A 24,060-nucleotide genomic window follows, 5' to 3' on the forward strand; every position below is an offset into this window, starting at 1 on the left:
AGACAGATGCGAACGATTCGTATTCTTTAAGTCTCATCTTCGGCAGCTCGAATCGTTTTGGAAAGTATCAAATGGTCTCTTGTTTTATTCAATAAATCATTGACTTCATGTTTTATTCTTTTTTAGGAGCGGAAAAGGTTGTTCGTGTTGAGATGGATAACGCCGCAGAAACGCTTCGGTTAATTCAAGAATCGAAAACAAGGATTCGTTTTCGAACGCTCAATGGTACGTGAAAACTTGAAGAATATGTGCACGTTTATTAATGAAATGCGTGTCATGGAAATTCACAAAACCATCATGGGTATGTAGGTTTTATTGGTTGAACGCAGAATATTTCTGTGGTTTTATTTTAAACAACTCTTAAGTTCGTAGAGTTCCGATATCGTTTTTTAGAAGGAGGACGAAATTTATGAAGCAAACAAGAAAGAAGCTACACGAATGGTTGACTATATTTACCTCTTGCGTGTGTGTTTGCATAAGATACCCCAAATAGGATGTGTGGCGATGGCATGAATAGAAAGAAGAGAAAACAAAAGAGAAAAAAAATAAAGCTATTGCGCTCAATCGTAATGGCTCAGTCTCTGTCCAACCTCGGATAGCATTTGAATACTCGTCCTCATCGTTATACCAGTGTCAATTTTTCAGTTTATTCTTCGACCACCATTCGAACGGTATGCAAATGTTTTTCTTATTAAAGGCGAGAATGGATTCTGTAATTAATTATGTTGTGTGTGTGTAGATGCGTCAAGCATTTCTCTTATTGTTTGGTTTCTGCCTTGTGATCTCCTTTACCTCTACAGGTATGAAATTGATGAGTTTAAGTTTTCAGTACTTAATTCTTTTTTAAATATCACAAGGTTCTACTACGTACTTGAAAGGCAGAGACATGTTGAGAAAGGCGGTGCAGGAAACGCCAGTAAATGCAAACGGGGTTACAGAAAACACTGGACCTTATCGACATTCCCAAAAAGAAAAAACTAAAAACCGGAAAAATGCAAATGTCGTTCCGCCACCGCCGATTACTGTCCGCCCGCTATACATTTCACGTCGCAGTACCAGCACCATCCGTCCGTCCAATTCATTCATTGATTGGTCTGAACACGATGCTGGTAAATCGTTTATCAATTTGTATTTATTCACTCGCTGTTGAAGCATTTCTCTCATTCAGATACGTGCGGTGGCAGCGTCAATGTTCCATTGACATTCGACCGCATTTCACTCTTCGAATCGTCACAATTCCTAGAAGGACGCGACTATCCTCTCCTGTGCACCTGGAATGTTAAGGTAGATAACACTGATGGCTGATCATTAAAAAAAAACAATAATATATATCGCGTTGTTACTGACTGGCTAATGTACAGGCGAGCAAAAGCTGCGGTCTGGCTCGAATCACCATGAGAATTGATGGACGCAGTCGACTGCCAGATGTGAGAGGATGTGCCGACGGTTATTACGCGGTTTATCCGTTCATGAAACAAGTCAGGTAAAACATAGCATTTATTTTAAGTCAATTTAAACTGGACTGACGTTTTGTTTTTACTATGAATAAAGAATCTGTGGCCGCATTGGAGATGTTCCGCCTCTCCAGTGGTACGTCGACACTCAACAGCCAAAAAATGTAACCATCATCATGGAGAACATCGGTCTTGATGACGGCCTTCCGGAGGGCTTGTCCTTTACTCTTCAAGGTGATCACGTTAAATGTAATTCAAATAAAAAAAAAGATGATAGCAAAAATCTTTGATAGGCGAGTGTATCGACGATGAATCCGATGAAGAAATCACGAATGTTGACAAGGAAAACGAACGTTTGAAAGGACGATGGATGAAGCGACTCGTGGAGGATTTTGAAAGAGGAGAAGGTCCCAGAGTGGTTAAATTAGCAAATCCTAAACGTCGCACAACCACTTTGCCCTCTACCGAACCTGTTTCAAGTGCCGAAGCAACCACTGGTCACCCAATTACCACAACTCCTGATTATCCTTCAACAACAGCCACTGATTATCCTTCAACAACAACCACTGATTATCCTTCAACAACAACCATTGGTCATCCTTCAACAAAAACAAGACAGACACTCTCGTACGATGATTCTGGCATCCCGTGGCTCATCTTGAAATCTCCCGACCCTAGTCCGTCTTCAATAGAAGTCTCCTCGCCTATTAGACGCCTCCATGAATCAGCCATAACCAGTCGCCCGATATCCCCCACTACCGCACGTCCACTTCATGCTTCCAAACATCGTCCTCGGATCATTCCCAAATATCCACATACTGACGTCCACATAACCTCAACATCTTCTTATGTTGTTAACCCAGAACAAAGTAAACCAGTGGCTCATAAAATCCGGCCGGTAGATACTTCTGTCACGGGTTACAGCAACTATTCCAACATCCCATGGGTCATCCTAAAATCACCCGATGTCATCGTTTCCATGTCCACATCCCTTCCATATTCTCCAAACTATCCATCCACAACAATGCCTCCCACGACATATGAAACTATTGCACCAACAGCCACCCAATTCCCATCGTCCAATGTCCCTATTATTGTCCGTACATTGCCAACTACTCAACCGACAACCCAACCAACAACGACGAGCACAGTTGCTCCCACAACGACGACTGAACCTCCAAGAACAACGACTGAATTTCCAACAACCACAACTATTGACGTTGAGACTACATCGCCGACCAGCACGCCACAGCCCATCACGCCCAGTCACGAGACATCGTTCTATCCTTCACTCAACACCCAACCACCAACGTATTTAATTCATCCGCACACGCCTGCAACGACAGAGTCCATCACTACAATTCCAGCGGCTGTCGATGACGCATCGATTTCTTATATAAGTTTAAACGGTCAGAAATTTATATTTAACAAATTGCAACGTAAGTTTCAACGTACGTTCTCTAAATTAAAGCAATTAGCGTCATCTTAAATATTATTAAAATGTGTTGCTTTTCAAGTGAAATGTCAATGTATATTTTTAATTAATTGGTACCATTTACTCTGTCAACTTCTGACGGGCATTTGGCCAATTCACTGATACCCCTAGTCCTCGGTAACATATTCAGAGGAATGGGAAGTAAGTGAAACAATTATTTCGGAATCTGTGCGCCGATGTGATGAGGAAAATTGTATTTTAATGCTCTCATATCGCACGCCCCATTTATTTGAATAAAAATAGCCCAACGTACTACGCCACAGTTGGTAGCTCTTTGGAGCGCTTCATAGCGCAAGAGAAAGTCAATTTTAACGATAGAGGTCATCGAGTCTCTTGACACAAAGTTTAAATTTAGCATTTGTTGCTAAAACGTTGGGTACGGTTGCAATTTATTCGTGGCGGAAGATTTGATGCGTTGAACGAGAACGAAATTGATGAAGCAGAGACATGAGGAAAAAAAAATAACTATTAAAAGGTATTTCAATTCTTTGGAGTATTGTGTACATCCGTGTGGAACCTTTTGTACATTTTGTCTAATGGTTTGGTTGTCTCTAGAAAAGAAAAAAAAACGGACATTTTGTTGTCCCTGTCCAGTTTTCTTCCATCGACAGCCTTTTGTAGAAGCCAAAATTCAACGTCAGTCGCCTGGTATTTTCTGGATTGGTTGAAATTGAGTGAAAGCACCCAGTGAAAACAAATCGACGTTGATGATGGGCATCTTCAGTGGAAAGGTAAATAAACTTTGTCGAATATTCGTCCAGTACCTAATTATTTTAGATTTATGTAAAGACTTTAATTTCATTTTGAACTGATGCAGGGAAAACATCAATCGTTTGTGTTCTTATTCTCCAGTCTATTTGCAGTCGATTCATTCATTTCGGCAGGTGAGTCAACATTACATAAAATTTTATTATTGCCAGATGAGGCAATAAATATGTTAAAACATCGCTTATCATTTGACAAAAAAAGCCATGACTCGTTCATTGACTCCATCGTTGACAAGAGACAAGGGATTGTCAATAACTGTACATGGTGTTGTCGCCACTGGCGATCGTGAGGGGATCGAGTATAACGGCGAGAAAAATTACCGTGACCATCGTCCCTTTAGCACCGCCCGTCCAATAACAAAAAGACGTCCCGCTAATTGGGATCCCTATGTGGCCGGTATTTATTTTTGAACAATCAACAATTGGTTTGGATTAAACACGAAAAATGTTGTCCGACATGGAAATTGCAGATACGTGCGGAGGTACGATCAACATCCCCTTGTCTTTCGATCGGCTTTCCTTGTTTAAATCGTCCGGATTTCCGGCCACACGCGACTACCCCCTCATCTGCAATTGGAACGTCAAGGTGAAATGAATTTGAAACTCTTATTTCGTTCATTGTCCGTATAAATTCTTGGTTTTATCCAGGTGAATTACAATAAATGCCGTCGTGCCCGTATTACCATGAGAATGGACGGTCGCAGTCGATTAGCCGATGCGGAGGGTTGCACAAAAGGACATTTCACTGTTTCACCCTTCATGAAACGAGTCAAGTAATTCATTCCCTTTGACTTCTTGATAAGCCATTTCTTTTCGTTTTAACATAACGGTTCGTATGGATTAAGAATTTGCGGTAGGATCGGTAACATTCCGCCCTTCCATTGGTACTTTGACAGCCAACAGGCGGAGAAGAACGTCACCATTACTATGAAGAATATAGGCATCAATGATGGCTATTCAGAGGGCGTTTCATTTACCCTTCAGGGTGAGTCATTTATGGTCTTCGTTTAGACACATAACGAGAGCTGAATATCGTTATTCTGTAGGTGAATGCTTGCTAGAAAAGACATACGTTAAAAAGATGAATGCCGGCAAGGAAAATGACAGGTTTCACGTCAGATGGATGAGTCGACTGTTGGAGGATCTTGAAACAGGAGAAGGGCCTCGATTGATTCAAGCAGCGCGTCATACAACTCGACTTCCATCGACCACCCCTCGTCCATCGACCACTCAACGTCGATTTACCACTGTCCGACCATCGACCACTGCTCGCCCATCGACAACTCAACGGCCATCCACCACTCTCCGTGCAAAGACTAAGCGTCGTCCTGTAGCTATTCAAAGAACATCTACCACAACGAAACGTTCAATATCCTATGTGCATCCTGACCTTCTTTGGCCTTTTCTTGGGACTCCCGAGCCTTTCATTCCTTTGGAATCACTACTCGATGTGCATCCATCATCCAACATCACTAGGGACACTTCATTCACGGTACAATCTTCTACCAAACCCACAGTTAACCTATTTAAATTTAAACCTAATCAATTAGCACCTGTCGTGAGTAGTACCTTGACCACTAATCTTTCATTAACCACTTCTGATTCAAATGTCCCTCATTCCACAAACCAATCGGTACATTTGATTGATATATCTAGTGGTCAATCACTGAATTCTCAAGTGCCACTTGAAATGAACAGCACCATTCCTGAGCTCGTTTTGGAGGGTCAAACGAATAATGGCAACCCAATTTCGTACATTAGTCTGAACGGGCAAAAATTTGTGTTTAGCAAATTCCACAAATTTAAGAAATTATTGTCCTAAAGCGTTTTAAACATTCGTGTAACACCAGGTTGGTAAAAGTTGCTATTTAAAAAACATTTAACGAGCGTGTTAGTCAATACATAATTGACTAGTCCAATTTTGGATTCCCGTGGTTCCAAAATTTTAAACAGACCCTACGATTTTATAATGGAATAATCGATTCAATTTATCGCCAGGCAATTGAAAACAATCGTTTTCTCCCACACGTTTTTTTTTTTTCAGGTGACATCAAACCCTATTATTTTTGGCTTATTATTTTCTATCTAACTTTTTTTTTCTTTTCGAAAAAAAGCAGGTCGAACATAAAGAAATGGTCCAGGTGGACAATAGACCTTACCGATAAATTTCTATGACTTTGGCGGGCGTTTCTCAAGACTTTCACCGCGTGCCAAAAATCCCAGGTCCAACCTTCCCTTAACGAATTTCGCATCATGTAAATGGTAAGTATACGTATCTAGGCCATAATAACTATACATTTTCATGCAATTTGTTGGACGTGTTGTTTCACTTATTGCCGAGCTTATGCAAAAGAGGAAACAAGGCCTCGAAACTCTAGAACGAGTCGCTGTAAGAAGGTCAGTCTGAATTTACTTATCGTTAAGTAAAAAGCTCATTTAGTGCTCGTCAAAAAGACATGATGTGAATGGAAGTCATTAGAGCCGTCATTTATCTTTAGGACAGACGAAATAAAGAGAACGACCTATATATCTACATGTCATCTCTTTGCCAATACAATCGTTCAGGTACCACAACGCCATTTAAAAAAAAGAGAGAGACACTGGTGTTCTCTCTTTTTTTTATACGTACAAGCCCTCGGGTGTAGAAAGAATCAAAAGGAAGGAGGAGACAGCACCTGTCCTTCTTACTTCTAATCTTTTTTTGTTTCTTTTCAGGTGCGTTCAGCCCACGTGAGAAATGTAAGCAGAAGAAACCTACATACACAAGGAGTATTGTTCTCTCTTTCTGCGTCGAGTATGGGCCAGCAGAGAAAACAGAAAGGCGGAAAAAAGTCGGTTGTATTGGACCAGTCTCAACAGTCCAGCTCGTACCGTCAAAGCATCAACATCTAGCCAACCATATCTGCTTGCTTATCTGTGTCGTCCATATCGCGTGCCTTGGTGAGTTTATTTTTCATTTTGTTTTTTTTAAAGGAAATATTTAAACTCGATGTTGGGATATGCTCTGACCTCCTTCTATTCTTTGACCCCGTCTTCCGTGTGTGTGCGTGTCCTCCTTTTTCCGGCCCAGGTAATTGATCACATTTGACTGCTGTCATTTCCAGTTATTCAATTGTTTATCGTTCGTTTTCAACGTATCATTTAGATATCAAACTGGTGAAAAAAAAATGCGTCTGCTCATCTTGTCGGTTCTAATCGCCTTCATGTCATCCGCTTCAGCAGGTAAAGTAGTCCACATTGTTCATTTTAAATAGCACAATCATTTTATTGCCCGCCCCCCCAAAATAGGAGTTGTATCGGATCGATTGAAAGCAACGATGAATAAATATCAAAAGATTGAAGTGTCTTTGCCTGAAACTCGGCCCATCAGCTCGAAAGGTTTGGTCTTATTTCTTATCTTGAATTCATGAAAGGAAATTCATTAATTTCGTGCATGAAAAGGAATTATGCAAAACATCCAGAACGCCATTGGAAATCGTCATGTGACTTTCAAGATCCCGGCCATCCCTTTTGTGTCAAACCTTTGGCGAAGCCGAAACTCAACTGGCAATGCAGCAATAGCCAAAAATGCAACAGCGCTGTCAAATGCAGAAGGACATCAACAACAAGATATCGGGGTCAGCAGCATCATCTCGACATCAACGGCCGTGCCAACTAAACCCGGCGGTCATCCAGGTAAAGAAAAATCCACAACTATAAATAATGGACAGACGAAAATCGAAAGGAAACGAGAAATTCAATTTTTTAGGTCAAACTATTTTCCGCTTCTTTTCCACTCGACCGTTGCTTTCTCAAGCTTTTATCTTTCCTTCTTTATATGATCGAAATGGAAGTCACAAAGAACAAACCGCACATTGTTTTCTTAATTTTTGATTCGATTGTGGAAGAAAGGGACATAAAATAGCATAGAAGAGTAGGTCATTTAAGTCAAGCAAATGTTGTTCGTACAACATAATGGCCTGTATTGTTTTCACCATTCATGGAGTCAATTCAATTTTTGTAAATAATGAAACAGATTGGTGCGGAGGTAACATCCTTTTGGATCTCAATTCCCGCAGGGAGTTAACCTACAAATCGACTCAGTTCCCGGCCGGACGCTCCACCCCTTACGCCTGTTCGTGGGACGTCAAGGTAACATTTCACACACGCGTTTCGAAAGAAATGGAACAGGTTATATTTAGAGACATTGTGTTTAATGATGACATTATACAGGTGAGCAAAAACTGCCGTCGCGGGCGGGTGACTATGAGGATGGACGGACGCAGTCGGCTAGCACAAGAAGATCGATGCAGTAAAGGATATTATCGAGTATCGCCGTTCATGAAGGAAGCCAAGTAAAAATAGTTTTCGCACTTGCACCGCAATCCATTTTAATGCCGTTATTTTTCAAACGGACAGAATCTGTGGACGGATTGGAACGGTTCCACCATTCCAGTGGTATGTCGACGACAAACAGCCAGAAGATGTCACTATTATTATGAAAAATATCGGCCTCAATGACGGCAACTCTGAAGGACTGTCATTTACACTCTCTGGTGATTTACTACTTTCGTGTTATTTGTTTTTAAAGACCGTTCATAATTGTGTTTTTTTTTTTTTTTTTTATGTTTTCAGGTGAATGTCTGTCAAAGGATGGTAGCGGCGAAACGAAGAATAAGACGAGGGATGTCGCCATGGACAATATGGAGACCAACAGTCGATGGATGTACCGTCTGTTGATGGATTCAACGACACCTGGCAGCCGCCAAAGTCAAGTCGTTCTCCACACGGCCAGCATGTCGTTGCAACCCAATTCCAAACTGTCGGCAAAAGCTTCGGAAAAGATCAGCCAAGATTTCGGCCAAGCCTTGGCGTCACAACCGGATCTAGCGCCGGCTGAAAGTTCGACGACCTCCAAACCAGCCAATAAAATCACATTTTATTCGCCTCTTTATCTCATTTTCAGAAAATTTAATCTCATCTAAGATTTTGAGAGTTAAAAACAAGGAAACTGCTGGTCAGCTCCTCGTTCTATTATTTAAACGGAAATATGTACACAAATTTTATAAAAAAAGACTATTTAAACATTTTTTTTGTAATTTAAAACTCATGTAGTATAAGCTTGAATAGAACTGCTAACAAAATACAAGTGGCCTATTCTTGGAATCGAAATGACATTTAAATCAAACAATTTTTACATTTCCTCAACAATTGGGCCCAGCTTTTTTTTTTTTTTTTTGAAGGAACTTGGAAAATCGGGGCGGAGTTTGGCTGCTGGCGATGTCACTTGTAATGGACGACGACTTCTTCCGTGCTAAGAATAACACACAACAACAACCAGTGTAATACCATAGACTACTATGCATCATTCCGGATACCGGCAACCGTTGATGTCTTTTTTTTCCCCATTTTCGTGCAGAGAAGGGGGAAAGATGTAAATAGACCCGTTTGCCTTTTTTGCTTGCCGCACTGTGCAAAATATATAATTAACATGACGAAAAAAAATGGGGGTCTGTACTGTTTTGAACCACGGCACTCGACTGGAAAACGGCCAGCCGTCAGGTTCTGCTTGTTTTTATTCCTTATTTTCTGCTTTTTAAATTTTATTAGCTTTCAATTGTGATTTTAACGTTTTCTTCATCTGTGCGAGCATAAAGCTACAGCAAAAAACAAGAAATTCAGATAGACAAACAATTCCAAGTATTTGTGTCCGACCCATCTGACATCATCTGGATGCGTCACAACAACTGACCCGATTTGTCTTCCTTTCTTTCTTGACAAGCATTTTTTTAAAGCCGAAAACAAGAAGGAGTTTGTGTTCAATCGTTTGATTTCCTCCCTTTTCTTTTCTTTTGCCGAGACCCACCGTCGTTTGTGTAACGTGACCAAGTAAGGTTTTGTTAGAAGAGTCCTATTGACTCTGTGCACCACTCTCACAACACCTACACAACAATCTGCCTACGTTTTTTCTTCGCTACCAAACTCAATACAAGAAAAAGGCTAAGGCTGGAAAACACCTTTTTTAGTCTACGTAGCCAAGAGGAGTAGTTGTTCTTAAGAGTCACCTAGCGGCGGTTAGAAGAACAACAACAATACCTCCCTCTTTATTTCACTCCCACCATCATCACAGACACACACACACACACACTGCACGACTGCCTCCTCCTCCCCATTTCTGTTTCGTTTGTTGCCTTGGAATACCGTCTGGCTATAGCCCGAGCGAAATCGACTGCTCTAGCCCTCGAGTTACACGCACACATAACACACTAGTGCAGCATATATATACACACAGACAGACACACACGGGAGAAGTGAGTCGGTCTTGTCTTCTCCTTCTTGTGCTGCTGTGCTGTTGCGCTGTTGCGCTGCTGTTGACGCCATGGCTAGTGAATCGAAAGGTTTGGTGTTCGCCACGGCCGTGAAGAAACACGCTGGACGGGCAAAAGAAAAGGTATTTCCATCATTTCTTTCAGTCAGTTATATTCTTAATTATCTCACTCGTCGATTGAAACTCTTCTCGATTATCGAATCTCGAGTTTTTCATCACTGTCTGTCCAGTTAGGTACCAGATGGTTTCATTCTCTCTACCTCCTCTTATGCCAGTGTGTGTGTGTGTGTGTGTGTGTTGAGGCCTCTCTTTTTCGGCTGCTGGGGCGTCCAGAATTCATGACCTTGTATGGTCAATGGTGGCAACAGGTTGTTTTTATTCCCTTTCTTGGCCCTTTTTGGTTTCATAATCGTTATTAACACAGCATTTCTATTAGCCTTTTGATTTAATTTGGCTATCGACTTTTTGGGAAGCCTCTAATGTTTAATGATAATCTGACGATTAAAAAGTAAACGTTAAACGATTCGTCCCACATAGTTTGAAGGGAAAAATTGTGTCATTGGTTGAATGCTTTGATGCGACCGTGACTCCCCGTTGCGTTTATTTATGGTAATTTCAATCGAAACAGCTGTCTCTTCTGGCTGTGGTGACCCACATGCCCAATACTATCTCTTTTTTTTTCTCTCCTCTCCAACAGGCACGCACAGTCCTAGAAAAGCTTTAGTGTTGTTTATTCGAAGCAGCAAATTCACTTCCCCTCAAGGTACACCCACCAAAGCTACTTTCTGATCATTTGATGTCCTTTTGCAGAGACCCAGACAGGTTTTTTTTTGTTTTCCCAGTTGTTCGGTCCATCACCATAAAGTGAAGATTCTCATTTTCAGAGTCACTCGTTGGGCTGTTGCATTCCAGGTGGCTCGTCTGTAGGAAAGTTAATGAAAAAAGCTTGAAGAAAAGAGAACATTCCCCTATGTGATTGTGACAGAATATTTTAAGTATTCACCGTCGTCTCGGTTGTCCTTGGCTTTCCTTTGAAAAAGGTGAGGGTGGGAGGGTGTGCTGCAACACTAAATTTAGACAGTGTGAGAGAAGAAAAAAGTAAAGAAGAAGAAGATGGTGTGTAGTGAACCGATTGCCAAGTTCCTTTCCGTTCTGCACAAGCCGAAGCTATAACACCGTTGTTTCTTTTTGTTTCCCACAAAAAAAGAAGAAGAGAGGTAGAGAAAAACATGCAGAGCAAGTCGGACAGTAGCAGCAACATATTTTTGCTCATGGTGCCAAGTAGCCGAGCAGTAGGGAAAGGAAATGGGAAAAAAAAAAACCGTACGACTCCGTTTGAATGGATCATAGCTAACAGACGCAGAGGGAGAACCAACTAGTAGACCAAAGCAGCAGCAGCAGCAGCGAAAACATATTAGAACCGGGATCCCGGTCACGGAAATAGAACGCCCATCACCTATATATTATTTCGTATTTTATTTTTCTGCCGTTCCTCTTTTTTTTTTTTTTTGTTTTCAGCCCGTCACGGAGCAATGGCTCGTTGTTGAGCGAAATCTTTTATATTCAAAGTAAGAAGAATTTTCGCAATTGAAATTGATGGGGGGTTGAGAGAAAGAAAAAAAAACGGGAGCAGGAAATGGCGGTGGTTATCGACTTTCACAGTGTTTTGTAAAAGGAAAAATATTTTGTTGAAGAAGAGCCAAAAGAGCATTTATACCCAGAGGCAGTCTTTATCTTTAATAGCCTTTCAACACACACCCACGATTTTTTTCCCATTTTTTTTTCGTTGTGGTTGTAGCCACGAGTCTACTTTTTTTTTAAAAGAAGTGGAAGACACGGTGTTGTAACTTGTCTTGTTTAGCGATGACGTTTTCATTTTTTTTTCTTTCTCGTCTGGTTTCGTGTGTTTTAGATCCTCCAGAAGGTGGGCAAGGTAGACCGGACGGCCGACGAGATCTTTGACGACCACGTCCAGAATTTCAACAAGCAACAGAATGCGGCCAACAAACTGCAAAAGGAGCTCAACAACTACATCCGCTGTGTCAAAGGTGAAAAAACAAAACAAAAAACATGTAATTTTATTAGCTCTCGAGATCCGACTGAAATTCCGGATCGAACGTGATCCTCTTATGGATTAGTGGGCAGGGTGTTTTTGGATGCACCGTCGAGAGAGCCAAAAGGCCGGTCGGTGTTTATATATAAAATTCAGCTGCTTTCGTCTTTGCAACGAGACTCCTTGTAGTGTCTCATTCGATTGCACATCTCGTGTCCCGTTTTTTTTGTGTGTGTGCGGCTGTATTCACGTACGGTGTAGGAGAGGGGGAGGGGAAACACCGTCCAAAATTAGAAAATCCCGACATGAACAGTGCAAACGAAAGGGGACGGACCAACTCTGCATATCAATGAAAGTAAATGCTAATAACGATGGCTAACGGTTTCTGCTTTTTCGAATTACAGCGATGCAGGCGGCCAGCAAGACGCTTTACGAGTGCATGTCTGAAGTCTACGAGCCAGACTGGACGGGCCACGATTTGTTGACGGTCCAGTCGCAGAATATCGAAATGCTCTGGCAAGATCTGAGCCACAAGATGACGGATCAGGTCCTCATCCCGCTCAACACCTACCAGGGACAGTTTCCCGAAATGAGGGTAAGCCTTTTTAAAAAATGGTTTTATAAAATTGGATAGTAAATAACTGTAATTTTATCAACGGACAGAAAAAGATTGAAAAGAGAGGGAGGAAGCTTGTGGACTATGACGGACAGCGACACAGTTTCCAGGCGTTGCAGAGCTCGAAGAAGCGCGAAGAAGTCAAGATTGGCCGGGCCAAGGAACAACTGGAGGAGGCCAAGCGGACGTTTGCCGTTTTCAACGCGGAATTGAATGAGGAATTGCCGGCCCTCTATGACTCGAGGTTGCCTTTCTTCATCACCAATTTGCAGACGTTGTTTTCGGCCGAGCAAGTCTTCCACTCGGAGCTCTCAAAGGTCCACGGTGAATTGGAATCCATCATCGACAAACTGGCCAAAGAGTCGAGCGGACGGACATCGTCGAGCCATTACAGGCGCAGCTCGCCGCCCACGCAGATGCTTTCTTCGCCCGCCAGCAACTCGCTCAACAGTCCCGAAAATGGTAAAATATCTTTATCTACCTTTAATCAAATGCACCTCGAATGATCAACTAACTATTTAAAAACAGTCATAAACTGAAAATTTATTGTTTTTGATCGTGTCTGTCCGCTTATCTAAAATTAACAAACATGGCGTGTATTGTCCCTTTTCTCTTTGTGTGTCGATTTGAAACACGTCGAAAAACAAATCAGTTGGTCGCGGATCGAGACTTGGTCGGTCAGAACAAGACGAGGACAGCACGATCAATAGTCCGTTTCATGACCACCACCATAATGACAACAACGACAGCATGAACTACAAGCAAACAGGAGGATTGAAGGATTACGAACCGGTCGAAGTCGGTGCCCAAGTCGGCGAAATATCCACGTCGCCCACCAACAATGGGGCAGGAGGTACAGTGTGTCTCTGTGTGTGTGTGTGTGTCAATGTCAGGCATTAACTAAATTGCTTTTCGGCTGGTGTCTGTGTTATAACATAACGAGGATGAAATGAGCTAAAACAAAAAACATAGTTTAGTATTATTAATGAATTTGGAGGGGTTTTGTTTGGTTTAACGACAAGTTGTATACCAACAACGTTTCGGTCTGTTTTTGTGTGTTACAGCCACGACGAACGGAGTGAACAAGAGTCCGCCCAGCAGCGGAGGGCCAGGTGCACCAAGTCGCACCACCAATCAAAGGCCAGGAGTTGAAGAGCTTTATGATATTCCTATAGGTGCGCGAGACATCCCCCTTGTTTTTTTTTTATATCCTTCCCAACTCATCTTTTTCGTTGCTTTTCATTTCATCTAAAAAAAAAAATATTAAAAAAACATTAGCACTAACAAAAAGCACTTTAATTTTTTGGCTTTTCATTAGTTGAAATTCATTGTTTAAAAATTCAATCCCACGTTTATCGAATTGACATCATGTTGTTATTCTTAGGTGCTACGACGGATAACCTTCCGCCCGGTGTGCTGTACAGAGTCCGAGCCACTTACAAGTAAAATTTCCCCTTTGACACACATTTGCTTTGATACTAACAGCGTTAATATATCGACAGGTATCAAGCGGAAGATGAGGATGAGTTGTCACTCGAGGTGGGCGATACTGTTCAGGTGATTGAATACGAAGATCCCGAAGAACAGGTATTACAATCAAGATTTTCATTCTTGTTTCGATCAAGTGTTGACTTCATAACGATTAACCGTATTTTTCCTCGTCATCATTTCAATCCCACCTAAATGGAGCAGGAGGAAGGTTGGCTCATGGGCATCAAAGAGGCGACGGGACGCCAAGGTCTCTTTCCGGCCAACTTTACTCGTCCCATCTGAGGTGAATGAACAGCCACGCACACAATCATGGAAGAAGAAATAGATCAAACAACATACGAGACTCATTTAAGAAACAAGTGAAATCAACGAATCTGAACGGAAAAATGAGAGATCTGGGGCTTAAAGAAGCAGCTCAAACGATGAGAAAAGACTAAAAAAAAAAAAAAACGCAAGACAACATTGAAACCAGCTATCAACACACACTCTTATTCAACTCCTCCTCTTTTCTTTATTGGAACAAAAGGGAAAAGAATCGAACAATTTTTTTTTTCCGTCTCTGGTATGGAAAGTGTTAATTAGATCTGATGCACTCTCATTTCATCATCGCCCTCCTTTACACCTTTATTTTTTTTTTTTTTTAAGGAGGAGCGAGATGTTTTTACCTCCATCCTTTTCCCCCCTTTCCCAGTGGCCGTAGGTGTTACATGATATTCCCCACTTTTCCGCCTTTATTAAGTCTTTCTTATTATTAATTTTTTTTTTGCAAAAAAAAAAAAAGTGTGCCATGAATCTCTTCCCGCCCCCTTTTTTTGTTATTTTTGCGTGTGCTAAAGGTGTGTGACACTCGGTAACGACAAGGATCGTCTTCTTCTCCATCCAAATTAGCAAAGAAACAAGTGGTGAAACTTTACTTCTTTTTAATTATTTTGTCTATCGGAAGACTCGCATGAATTTCTTTTTCCCTCCTTTTTTTTTCCCTTTTGTTTCTCTTCCCGACTTACAAACAAGACAAAAAACAATTAATATGATTTATATTTTCTAGTTTAATCCTGTTGAGATAATATAGCCATAAAGACATTGAGTTTATTATTATTATTGTCGCAATAATTCATTGACGGCCATATTTTGACGCACTTTCCCCCTTTTTTTCTATCGCGCCTTTCTTATTTTTTCTCGAGTATTTCCGATGGCAAAGACAAACAAATCCCAACGTCCATTTTTTGTTGAATCGAGCAAATAACAAAAAAAAAACAAACAGGTGCCTTGTGTGTGTGATGGAGAAATGCAAACAAAAATGTGACAGCTGTTTTTTTTTTTTTTCAAATAATATTTTAATCTTAAGTATCTAGCTGCAGAAGCAAAAAGACAAGATATTAGGTGATTTGATATGTTATTTTTCATTTTAAATTATGATCCGCACTGCTGCTGCACACAACCAATTGCGATGGGCTTCCCATAAAATTCCCTCCCTTTTAAACCAATAAAAGATCCTTTCTGTTTCTGCCCTCTATCCCAATCTTTTTTTTTTATTTGAATCCAATAAAAAGATAGTCGATTAATCTAAACCCAAATGTCGAGTTTTTTTTTTCTTTCCAACGTGAAAGGCCACCACACGTTTAACGTTGATGGATCTCAGATGGTTGGCGGAGAGGAAAAGGGGCCTCGGAGGTTTAGTCGTGGAACAGCCGTCAAGCTGACGGGTTGCGCGCTTAATTTCCTCTTTGCATCTCCAGACTTGAGCTTTTTTTTTCAGGTCGAAATCATTTGCCACGTGAAAATGCGGTCATCACTCCGCTGCCTCGTTTTCTTGTTGGTCACCGTCTCTTGCATAGGTACAACCTGTTTAATTTGTATCAGATTTAAATTTTAATTTAAACAAAATCAAAATTAACAGAGAAGCGGTAAAATTAACGTAACGTTGAGTTATGATTTGTAGAGCCAATGTCCCGTTAGGTTCCTCTCGACAAGAGACCCTATGTTTTTGACTAAAGGAAAGGTATCGATAACTTTTAACGGTGCCCAAGATCATTCATTATGTAAAACATTTTCCTGGTTCGCAGAGATCAAAAGATCTTCATGGCTCAGGATGGAGAGAATCGTTGTGTTGTGCGTGACTGACGAACCTTTTGTTTCTTTGTTCTCAACTTCTTCAGGTCTCGGTCACTGCGGAGCCTTACGGAATCCCTACGAGATGTGGACTCGTGTCGTCAGTAAAGAAATGGAATGCTGGGCTAATCGGTTGTTGGACATTGGGAACAACCAAGCGAGACATGCAATTGAGGCCGTACAACATCGAACTGTTGCTGCTCTTGATGGTGTAGGCAGGAAAGGAAGAGACCTCCGTTCCGCTCTGACGACGCGAAACTTAAGTCTTGCCGTACGCAGTGGCATTAGCCGCTTGCTCGGATTTCCATCAAAATCGGCCTATTTCGCCTTTTGGAAGAAACTTTTTCTTTTCGATGTGGTCGCTAATGTCGCCAGAGTCGGTGGATCCCTTTTTCTTTATGTTTTTGCTCCTCATTTGTATCAATCACTTCCCGGCGGGTTGATTGGTTAAACATAGTTTCCCCCTCCAAAAGTGATGGAATATTTCAGTGCCATATTTAACGCTAGAGGGCCGAATGTTAAATGGAGGGCACAGGTATCATGCAGGTGGACTCGTACCGGTAATATCACGCAAGCTTCAATTCTGTTCGTCCATTACTTCAATGTAATAACTTGTTCATTTCCATAATGTTTGTGTGGCTGCGGTCGACTGGTATGCCCGTCGAATTCCGTCGGCAGTGACTTGAGTTCCCCTTTCAACTGTCAAGTTTAAGGTAAAACAATAGGCTGTCTGCAGATGACAGTTGGTTTCACCTTTGAGAACAAAAAAGTGATGGGGTCTTATTCTAGCCATAAAATTTAACTATTTAATTAATATTTATTTTACCTGCAATAGAACCATCCATCGTTTCTTTTTTTTACTGTAATGCTATGGCTATTTTTTTATACACTGTGAACAGCTTCGCCTAGCTTATTTAGATATGTATTCAACTTCAAGCAGTTGATGCTCGCGGCAGTGTTGATGGATTTTGGACTGATAATGGTTGCAGTAACCTTAGGCCAATTTCCATTCATAGATTGGATGGATCTGCAGTAAACAGCTAGCAGCCACTGAAACAAATTTCAGTGGCTCCTCAATGGCAATCTGATCACCATTATTTTGCTCTTGATCAGAATTTGACAAGGCAACCTTTTGCCGCTTTTTGGGAAGCCAAGCTCCATTATATGTGCGAGATTTTTCTGTAAGTACAGAAAATGAAGCCCAATTATTTCATCTTTTTTAATGTTACATATTATCGCATCAAAATATTCCGAGATTGCGAGACGAATTATTGTTTACATTGTTGGTAAGTTTTCTAAAGACGTCTGCTACGACGTAATCAAGTCAACGTAAAATAGTAGCGGCTCGTTGGCGCGTTCAAATCAGACGAGCCGCTGCAGTTCCAGCTCGCCTGTTTTCCCATCAACACTCATTTGCTTTTCACCTTTGTTGACGATAGGTCTGTCGAACTTGAGAACAGTTGGGAAAACACAATAAAGAGTTGGTTTCACAAGTGTTTATACAACATGTAACGACAGATCTTTCCCATTTTATGCGACCATCCAAAAGATATTAGAGCCAAATCGTTTCATACTTGGGTTGAAACGAAAAAAAGAAATGGTAGTTCGATAAACAGCAGAACGGAATTCCATGCTTTTTATTCAATTAACGACAACTTGCAAAACAATGTTAAGTGAGTTGGTCTATGTTTCAAAAGAAATTTCATTTCTGCTGGAGAATTTGGCTGCTAAATATTTAAGAGGAAATCCGTAGTTGTTGACCCTCTTTTGATAATCTGAAATTCGTTTGTAAAGAAGTTTTTTTTGCCCATCTTTAACAAATTCTAATGCAGTTTTCCCACTTGATTAGGATAATCCAGTCGAGTCCCGCCATTTAGCAACACCTGAACCGCATTTGCAATTGTGGGAGTCCAGGCATCCCAAGTAATTCGCGGAATCGTTCCGTTGTTCAGCATCTTAAAACTGCTCCAACGTAACCAACATAAAATACCATAGGTATATTGAGCTGTGTCACTAATCTGCATACTCGTTCAAGTTGATAAAGAGACAAAGGTTGGGACGATGATTAAGCTAATGAAGAATGCGATGGATACCAAAATGGACCTGAGTGGAAAATTCCATATTGCGCTGGTTGACTAAGTCGTCTACTTCATCTGTGGTGAAAAATTCTGAAATAAATCCGCTCTAAGACTGAGATAGTATACATGATGTTTATTTTTAAAAAATTATAGTTTTCTTATCAAATTTCCTTAGCTAGTGAGTTGCGTTGCTGGCAGGTGGCTATTGTTATTTTAAAGCAGACGGCTCATTCAACGTCATACCATTCAGTTTCAGTGCAATGCCCGTTACGTATTGGAGCGGGACTTCTTTTAATCCGTCTCCGTGACATTTATTAATAGTAGAATTATTGGTCTTACTTGCCAAGTGAATTTAAATACCAGTATAGTTAAATTAAAATAATATGCGGATCAGAAAAACTAGTCTACTTTTTAGTCTGAGTTGTTTGGTTGTCTTTGGGTGCATTGTGTTGCTGCTTGGTCGAAACAAGAATTTGGTTGGTGACGAAGAGGTGAGTTTCGAAATCTAATTAGAACCTTTATCATTTCTTATTTGTATTGCATTTAAATTGTCTTTTACCTAGAATGATGTTGAAGATTTGGAAAACAAGGTGAAAGAACTTGAGCGGGATTTGCAGAGAAATTATGAAATTGTACAAAAGATAGGAAAATCTGTTTCTGATCTCCTTAAACAATCATCTGGGCAAGGCGAAGCAGATTATCATAAAGCTGCTGAGATAAAACAAGTCCAACAAATAGTGGATGGGAAAATTGGAACCCAAAATTGCATGTTTGTTGAACAAACTCCACCACAACCTAATTTGCAGATGCTCAAGTTGTACAGCAAGATGAAGTTTGACAACCCAGATGGTGGAGCATGGAAGCAAGGGTGGGATGTCCAATATGATGACAGCCAGTTCTCGGAAGACAACAAGCTAAAAGTTTTCGTGGTTCCCCATTCGCACAATGATCCCGGGTGGATTAAAACTATCCAAAAATATTATGAAGACCAAACTAGGCATATTTTAAATAACATGATACGAAAAGTGAGTGAAGAAGAAAAACGCAAATTCATCTGGGCAGAAGTCTCCTACCTGGATTTGTGGTGGAAAGAATCGGAACCACAGGCCAGAGACAAGTTTAAAAAGCTTGTTGACAAAGGCCAGATTGAAATAGTTACAGGTGGGTGGGTGATGAACGATGAAGCCAATACGCACTATTACGGAATGATTGAACAGCTGACATCTGGCCATGAATGGCTCAAACAGAAGCTGAACTTTTCTCCCCGAAATGGCTGGGCTGTTGATCCCTTTGGCTATTCCAGCAGTATGGCCTATCTATTGAAGAGAAGTGGTCTTGAAAACATGGTCATTCAGCGAGTTCATTACGCCATAAAAAAAGTCATGGCAGCACAGAAGACTTTAGAGTTCCGTTGGCGACAAAATTGGGGCAAGCTGCATAATTCGGTTTACTTATTTCATTTGATATCGTTAAATCTTATTCTCTTCTAGATCGCGATGGACAAACCGAAATGCTCTGTCACATGATGCCATTCTACAGCTATGATATACCACATACGTGCGGTCCAGATCCCAAAATTTGCTGCCAATTTGATTTCCGTCGCTTGAGGTATTACGAACCCTATTGGCAACATGTTCTAGTTGAAACTAAACGTTTCGCCGTGTAGTACGTCAGGTCAAACTCCTATTCACTGCCCGTGGAGAGTCCCACCGCAACCCATCACCGAGGCCAATGTTCACAATAGGGCTGCGCTTTTGCTGGATCAGTATCGCAAAAAATCCAGCTTGTACAAAACAAATGTGCTGATGATCCAACTGGGTGATGATTTCCGTTACGTTACGGCTACCGAATACGACCAGCAATTCATAAATGTAAAATAGCTTAATATTTTTCTCCAATCACATAGTGTCATTGATTTCAACGATTTTTTTCGACGCAGTACCAAAAATTGTTCGATTACATGAACAGCCGCAAGGACTGGTTCGTGGAGGCTCAGTTTGGAACATTGAAAGATTATTTTGACGCTCTCCGGACAAGCGTGGCCCAATCGGTGGAGACTTTTCCATCTTTATCCGGCGATTTTTTTACTTACGCAGATATTGACGACCATTATTGGAGTGGTTATTATACGACGCGTCCATTTTACAAGCTACTCGACCGAGTGTTGGAATCGTATCTGAGATCAGCTGAAATTATTTATTCCATGACTTGGTCGCACCTCCATCGCCTGTCGGCCGTTCCCGATCGATCCCGCAACTGGATGGGGCGCATGATGGCGCTATTGTCGCAGGCCCGACGTCACCTGGCCGTCTTCCAGCACCACGACGGCATCACGGGGACGGAGAGAGACCATGTTGTCCAAGACTATGCCAAAATGATGCAGAAGGGCATTCAAAACAGTCAGCTGATTATTCAACAGTGCGCACACTATTTACTTCATCCGGATCAGGTTATTTATTCGTGGAATTTTCTTGAGTGTTTCAAACAATTTAAACCTTTTTCTCTAGGCCAATTACGAGCCTGAGTTAGATACTCTTCATTTCTCTGTCGACGATGAATACTCGAAACCGAATGAACTGCCAATGAAAAGTCTCATTCGCGTGCAAAGATCAAAACGTCACATCATATTTTACAACTCGCTGGCTTCCGAACGCATCCAAGTCGTTACCCTCCGTGTATCACATTATAATGTCGAGGTAAAATATCAAATCTTAATGTCATCTGCTTCTTGGGTGCTCACTTAAAATGTGGATACTTTTATTTTTCTTTCAAAAGGTAACGAATGATCAGTTGAAGCCGGTCAATACTCAAGTCAGTCCCGTTTTCATTACCTCGCATCAACTATCCAGTGAGGAATTCGAAATTTCATTTCTCGTTTCTGTTCCGCCGTTGGGCATGTCCACGTACACCATCTGCCAGTTCGACGGAACCATCCAAGAAAATGTGTAAGTCAATAGGAAACGATCGAAAAAAAGCAAAGAAGAAAACAGCTCGATAATTGATTTGTATTGTTGTTGCAGACATTTGGAAGTGTCTCGGATTGTAGTGAGGGAATCACGATCCATCGATTCCGTTGCCCCGTTCACGGTCGACATTAAGGAGCAATTCGAGCCTTTCACGCTGAAGAACTCGAATTTAAAGGCAACCTTCGACTCAAACGGCCTTTTGACCTCAATAAGTCAAGATCATCGTGAAACTGTGTCTATTGCTATTCAATTTGTTCATTACGGAACACGTGGAGGCCACCAGGCCATGAGCGGGGCCTACATTTTCCTACCAGACGGGCCGGCCAAATTGCTGGAGCCCAATGCAGAGGATAATCGCGTAAGAATTGTCCAGGGTTCCATCCGTTCTCAAGTGGTCGCCACTTTGCCCTTCGTTGTGCACCAAGTCACGTTACATCGATCGCCTGGAATCGATGGATTGGGCCTCGATATTGACAATCTCGTGAATTTGTCCGGACAGAGTAACTTGGAAGTGGCCATGCGCCTTGTTACCAGCCTTGATAGTGGCACAGCTTTTTACACCGATTTGAACGGCCTGCAGGTATCAGCATATTATTTAGCGTCAAATTTTATTGATTGAATACATTATTTCTGGAACACTTGTCATCTAGATGACGCGACGAGAAAAATGGGAACAACTGCCATTACAAGCCCAGTTTTATCCGATGCCTACCATGGCCTACATTGAAGATTCAACGACGAGAATAACCTTGGCAACCAAACAGCCACTGGGTGTGGCCAATCTTTCCCCGGGCCAGTTAGAGGTATTTTGCTACATGCCAAAATGTGATGATGGAACAATGGAGAGAGCAACAAAAAAACAAAACAAAAGCAACGCTTTATTATCAGGTGATGCTGGACCGCCGATTGAATCAAGACGACAATCGTGGCCTGGGGCAAGGCATTTACGATAACGTCATCCCGACATTAAATTCCTTCCGGCTACTGGTTGAGCCTCGCATCGTCTCGTGCAAGGTCTTTATAACGAAAATTTCATTTGTTTTTCGCACTTTGATGTTGTTACGTTTTATTTCGGGGCACCGTCTTATTGAATCGCAATGGAATTGATCCGATTACAGGGAAGCCATGAAGGTCGAAGACCCGATGGATACCCTTCGCTATCAGCTCATCGTTCGCTTCATGAGCTATTGTACCCAGTGCACCAATTAGTTCGGAACGTTGGCGATCAGCAACTGGACAACAGTTCACCTTTGATTAAGTTGCACGACAACTTTAAACCGGCGCTGTCAGAGAGTGGATCGGATATTCACGTCGTTAACCTGCGCACGGCAACTCGATTGCCGGACGATGAAGCCGTTGAGCCATCGTCTTCCGTCTCTCTTGTGTTGCACCGTCTCGGCTTCGACTGTTGCTTCCCACCTTTGGGGTTGAACAGCTCAACGGCTAACAACGGCGAATTTAGTCTCGATAAACTCTTTCCCGATTATTTTGGCAATCGAGTCCGTTCCATGTCCCTAACGTCATTGGGAACTCAAGAACCGGCCATCGAAAAGTCTTTTACCATAGCCTTAAAACCAATGGAAATTTACACCTTTGAGTTGCAACCCTAAACTAAAAACAAAACACACACAAAATGTATTTCTATGACATTCCCTCGGAATTCTTTTAATTTTGATTCGTAATACTTTGACGATTATTTAAAAATTGTCGTTATGAACGGTGGGTAGTTTTATAAGTTTTTGCATGTCCCCTCTTTCGAAACTGTTTCAATGTTTTTTACGACGACGATAAGGACATGCGAATAGAAGAGCATGCGTCGTTGTAATGCAGCTGGACATGTCCCGTGCACGTGTTTGTGATTGTATACTGCCGTCGTGATATAATACATCACGACATGGCCGTTGCCGCCCACATCCACTGAATCCTCCTGCGACTAGCATGTTGGTCTACTGGCTTTTTGGCCAGGTTTGCTCGGTCGACACGACAAACAGCTGCTATGCTGCGCTCGTCTTAATTCAATTAAAGGCAAAAAGGGAGAGAGGTAGCCCGTCTTTCTTTTTTCCATTTTTTGTGTCTGTCTCTTTTGTGTCGTGTGCTGCATTTCGCGGAGCAAAATAGAAAGGCTTCAGCGTACGTGTGTGTGGCAGCTGGCACCACACATCGAAATAGTCATCGGCTCAACAACGACGTTTTTATCTAGCTGTACACCATGCCATCAAATTCATTGGCGGACATAATCATTTCGAGGTAAATTTATTGATGTACACCTCTCTTCATTGAATGTTTATCGATTGATTTTTTTTTTTTTTTTTTTTTTTAATGGTTCAATTAGGTTGCGGGTGGAGAAGATGGAAGGTGGAGTTGTAGTGGCCGGCCGATCCTTCCACACAGTCAGTCAGTGTCCTATACTCATCTTGCTCTTTTCCGGCTGTTTCACAGTGGCTGGTGTAGTGCTTACGGTGTTGGTATTCCGTCCACTCACCTACACCAATACCCACTACCTCCAGCATCTGACGGGGTCACAAATTAGTGGTCCCATTTTAGTCGTAGTCGGCCTCCTGCTTCTGGCCGTTGGATTGGCGCTGCACATCGTCTCGAGACGCCTGAAATTCCCATCAGATCAAGGCGAGTGTCCATTTTTGTTTCTTTTTTTCATTTCTCGTTATAAATTTAAAAATTGATATTTTTAGAAAAGAAATGTCAAAATAATAATTTCACTGTTGT

The 24,060-nt window shown here is 41.6% G+C and overlaps 6 protein-coding genes and 1 long non-coding RNA gene across 10 annotated transcripts; all 7 read left to right on the forward strand.

The window, feature by feature from the left end:
- Window positions 1-192: 192 nt before the first annotated feature.
- On the forward strand, window positions 193-3,188 carry LOC130696550 (mucin-2-like). Its single transcript, XM_059495436.1, has 7 exons — window positions 193-671; window positions 740-800; window positions 858-1,109; window positions 1,169-1,284; window positions 1,362-1,483; window positions 1,552-1,688; window positions 1,748-3,188. Exons 2-7 carry the CDS (start codon window positions 740-742, stop codon window positions 2,941-2,943), a joined length of 1,884 nt encoding a protein of 627 aa, XP_059351419.1. The 5' UTR covers window positions 193-671; the 3' UTR covers window positions 2,944-3,188.
- Window positions 3,189-3,557: 369 nt separating this feature from the next.
- On the forward strand, window positions 3,558-5,539 carry LOC130696554 (uncharacterized). The gene is made up of 7 exons (XM_057519637.1): window positions 3,558-3,680; window positions 3,767-3,833; window positions 3,919-4,113; window positions 4,187-4,302; window positions 4,365-4,489; window positions 4,562-4,701; window positions 4,763-5,539. The coding sequence occupies exons 1-7, from the start codon at window positions 3,657-3,659 to the stop codon at window positions 5,536-5,538; spliced, it is 1,443 nt and encodes a 480-aa protein (XP_057375620.1). The 5' UTR covers window positions 3,558-3,656; the 3' UTR covers window position 5,539.
- Window positions 5,540-6,523: 984 nt separating this feature from the next.
- On the forward strand, window positions 6,524-8,867 carry LOC130696556 (uncharacterized). The gene is made up of 8 exons (XM_057519640.2): window positions 6,524-6,656; window positions 6,862-6,938; window positions 7,005-7,094; window positions 7,158-7,391; window positions 7,732-7,847; window positions 7,929-8,050; window positions 8,115-8,251; window positions 8,331-8,867. The coding sequence occupies exons 2-8, from the start codon at window positions 6,884-6,886 to the stop codon at window positions 8,678-8,680; spliced, it is 1,104 nt and encodes a 367-aa protein (XP_057375623.1). The 5' UTR covers window positions 6,524-6,656; window positions 6,862-6,883; the 3' UTR covers window positions 8,681-8,867.
- Window positions 8,868-9,853: 986 nt separating this feature from the next.
- On the forward strand, window positions 9,854-15,751 carry LOC130696518 (myc box-dependent-interacting protein 1-like). Of its 4 annotated transcripts, none has more exons than XM_057519594.2 (9): window positions 9,856-10,146; window positions 11,936-12,071; window positions 12,481-12,671; window positions 12,740-13,154; window positions 13,345-13,545; window positions 13,757-13,867; window positions 14,077-14,134; window positions 14,195-14,279; window positions 14,382-15,751. In XM_057519594.2, exons 1-9 carry the CDS (start codon window positions 10,075-10,077, stop codon window positions 14,463-14,465), a joined length of 1,353 nt encoding a protein of 450 aa, XP_057375577.1. In that variant the 5' UTR covers window positions 9,856-10,074; the 3' UTR covers window positions 14,466-15,751. The 4 variants fall into 4 exon arrangements, with proteins under 4 accessions (XP_057375579.1, XP_057375577.1, XP_057375578.1 ...); XM_057519595.2 differs by having other exon boundaries at window positions 9,857-10,146; window positions 14,385-15,751; XM_057519596.2 differs by lacking the exon at window positions 13,757-13,867 and having other exon boundaries at window positions 9,854-10,146.
- A 119-nt stretch (window positions 15,752-15,870) lies between these two features.
- On the forward strand, window positions 15,871-17,097 carry LOC130696519 (uncharacterized). The gene is made up of 2 exons (XM_057519598.2): window positions 15,871-16,018; window positions 16,340-17,097. The coding sequence occupies exons 1-2, from the start codon at window positions 15,964-15,966 to the stop codon at window positions 16,741-16,743; spliced, it is 459 nt and encodes a 152-aa protein (XP_057375581.1). The 5' UTR covers window positions 15,871-15,963; the 3' UTR covers window positions 16,744-17,097.
- A 1,043-nt stretch (window positions 17,098-18,140) lies between these two features.
- Window positions 18,141-18,486, forward strand: LOC130696521 (uncharacterized). Its single transcript, XR_009002663.2, has 2 exons — window positions 18,141-18,264; window positions 18,328-18,486. It is a non-coding gene; the product is annotated as an uncharacterized LOC130696521 (long non-coding RNA).
- Window positions 18,487-18,630: 144 nt separating this feature from the next.
- On the forward strand, window positions 18,631-23,258 carry LOC130696516 (alpha-mannosidase 2-like). Its single transcript, XM_057519592.2, has 11 exons — window positions 18,631-18,861; window positions 18,934-19,798; window positions 19,861-19,978; window positions 20,037-20,241; window positions 20,310-20,819; window positions 20,878-21,066; window positions 21,146-21,315; window positions 21,391-21,916; window positions 21,987-22,139; window positions 22,225-22,350; window positions 22,455-23,258. Exons 1-11 carry the CDS (start codon window positions 18,754-18,756, stop codon window positions 22,944-22,946), a joined length of 3,462 nt encoding a protein of 1,153 aa, XP_057375575.1. The 5' UTR covers window positions 18,631-18,753; the 3' UTR covers window positions 22,947-23,258.
- The last annotated feature ends 802 nt before the right edge of the window (window positions 23,259-24,060 follow it).

Source organism: Daphnia carinata, chromosome 5, assembly GCF_022539665.2.
Source record: "Daphnia carinata strain CSIRO-1 chromosome 5, CSIRO_AGI_Dcar_HiC_V3, whole genome shotgun sequence".
NCBI classification, from domain to species: domain Eukaryota; kingdom Metazoa; phylum Arthropoda; class Branchiopoda; order Diplostraca; family Daphniidae; genus Daphnia; species Daphnia carinata.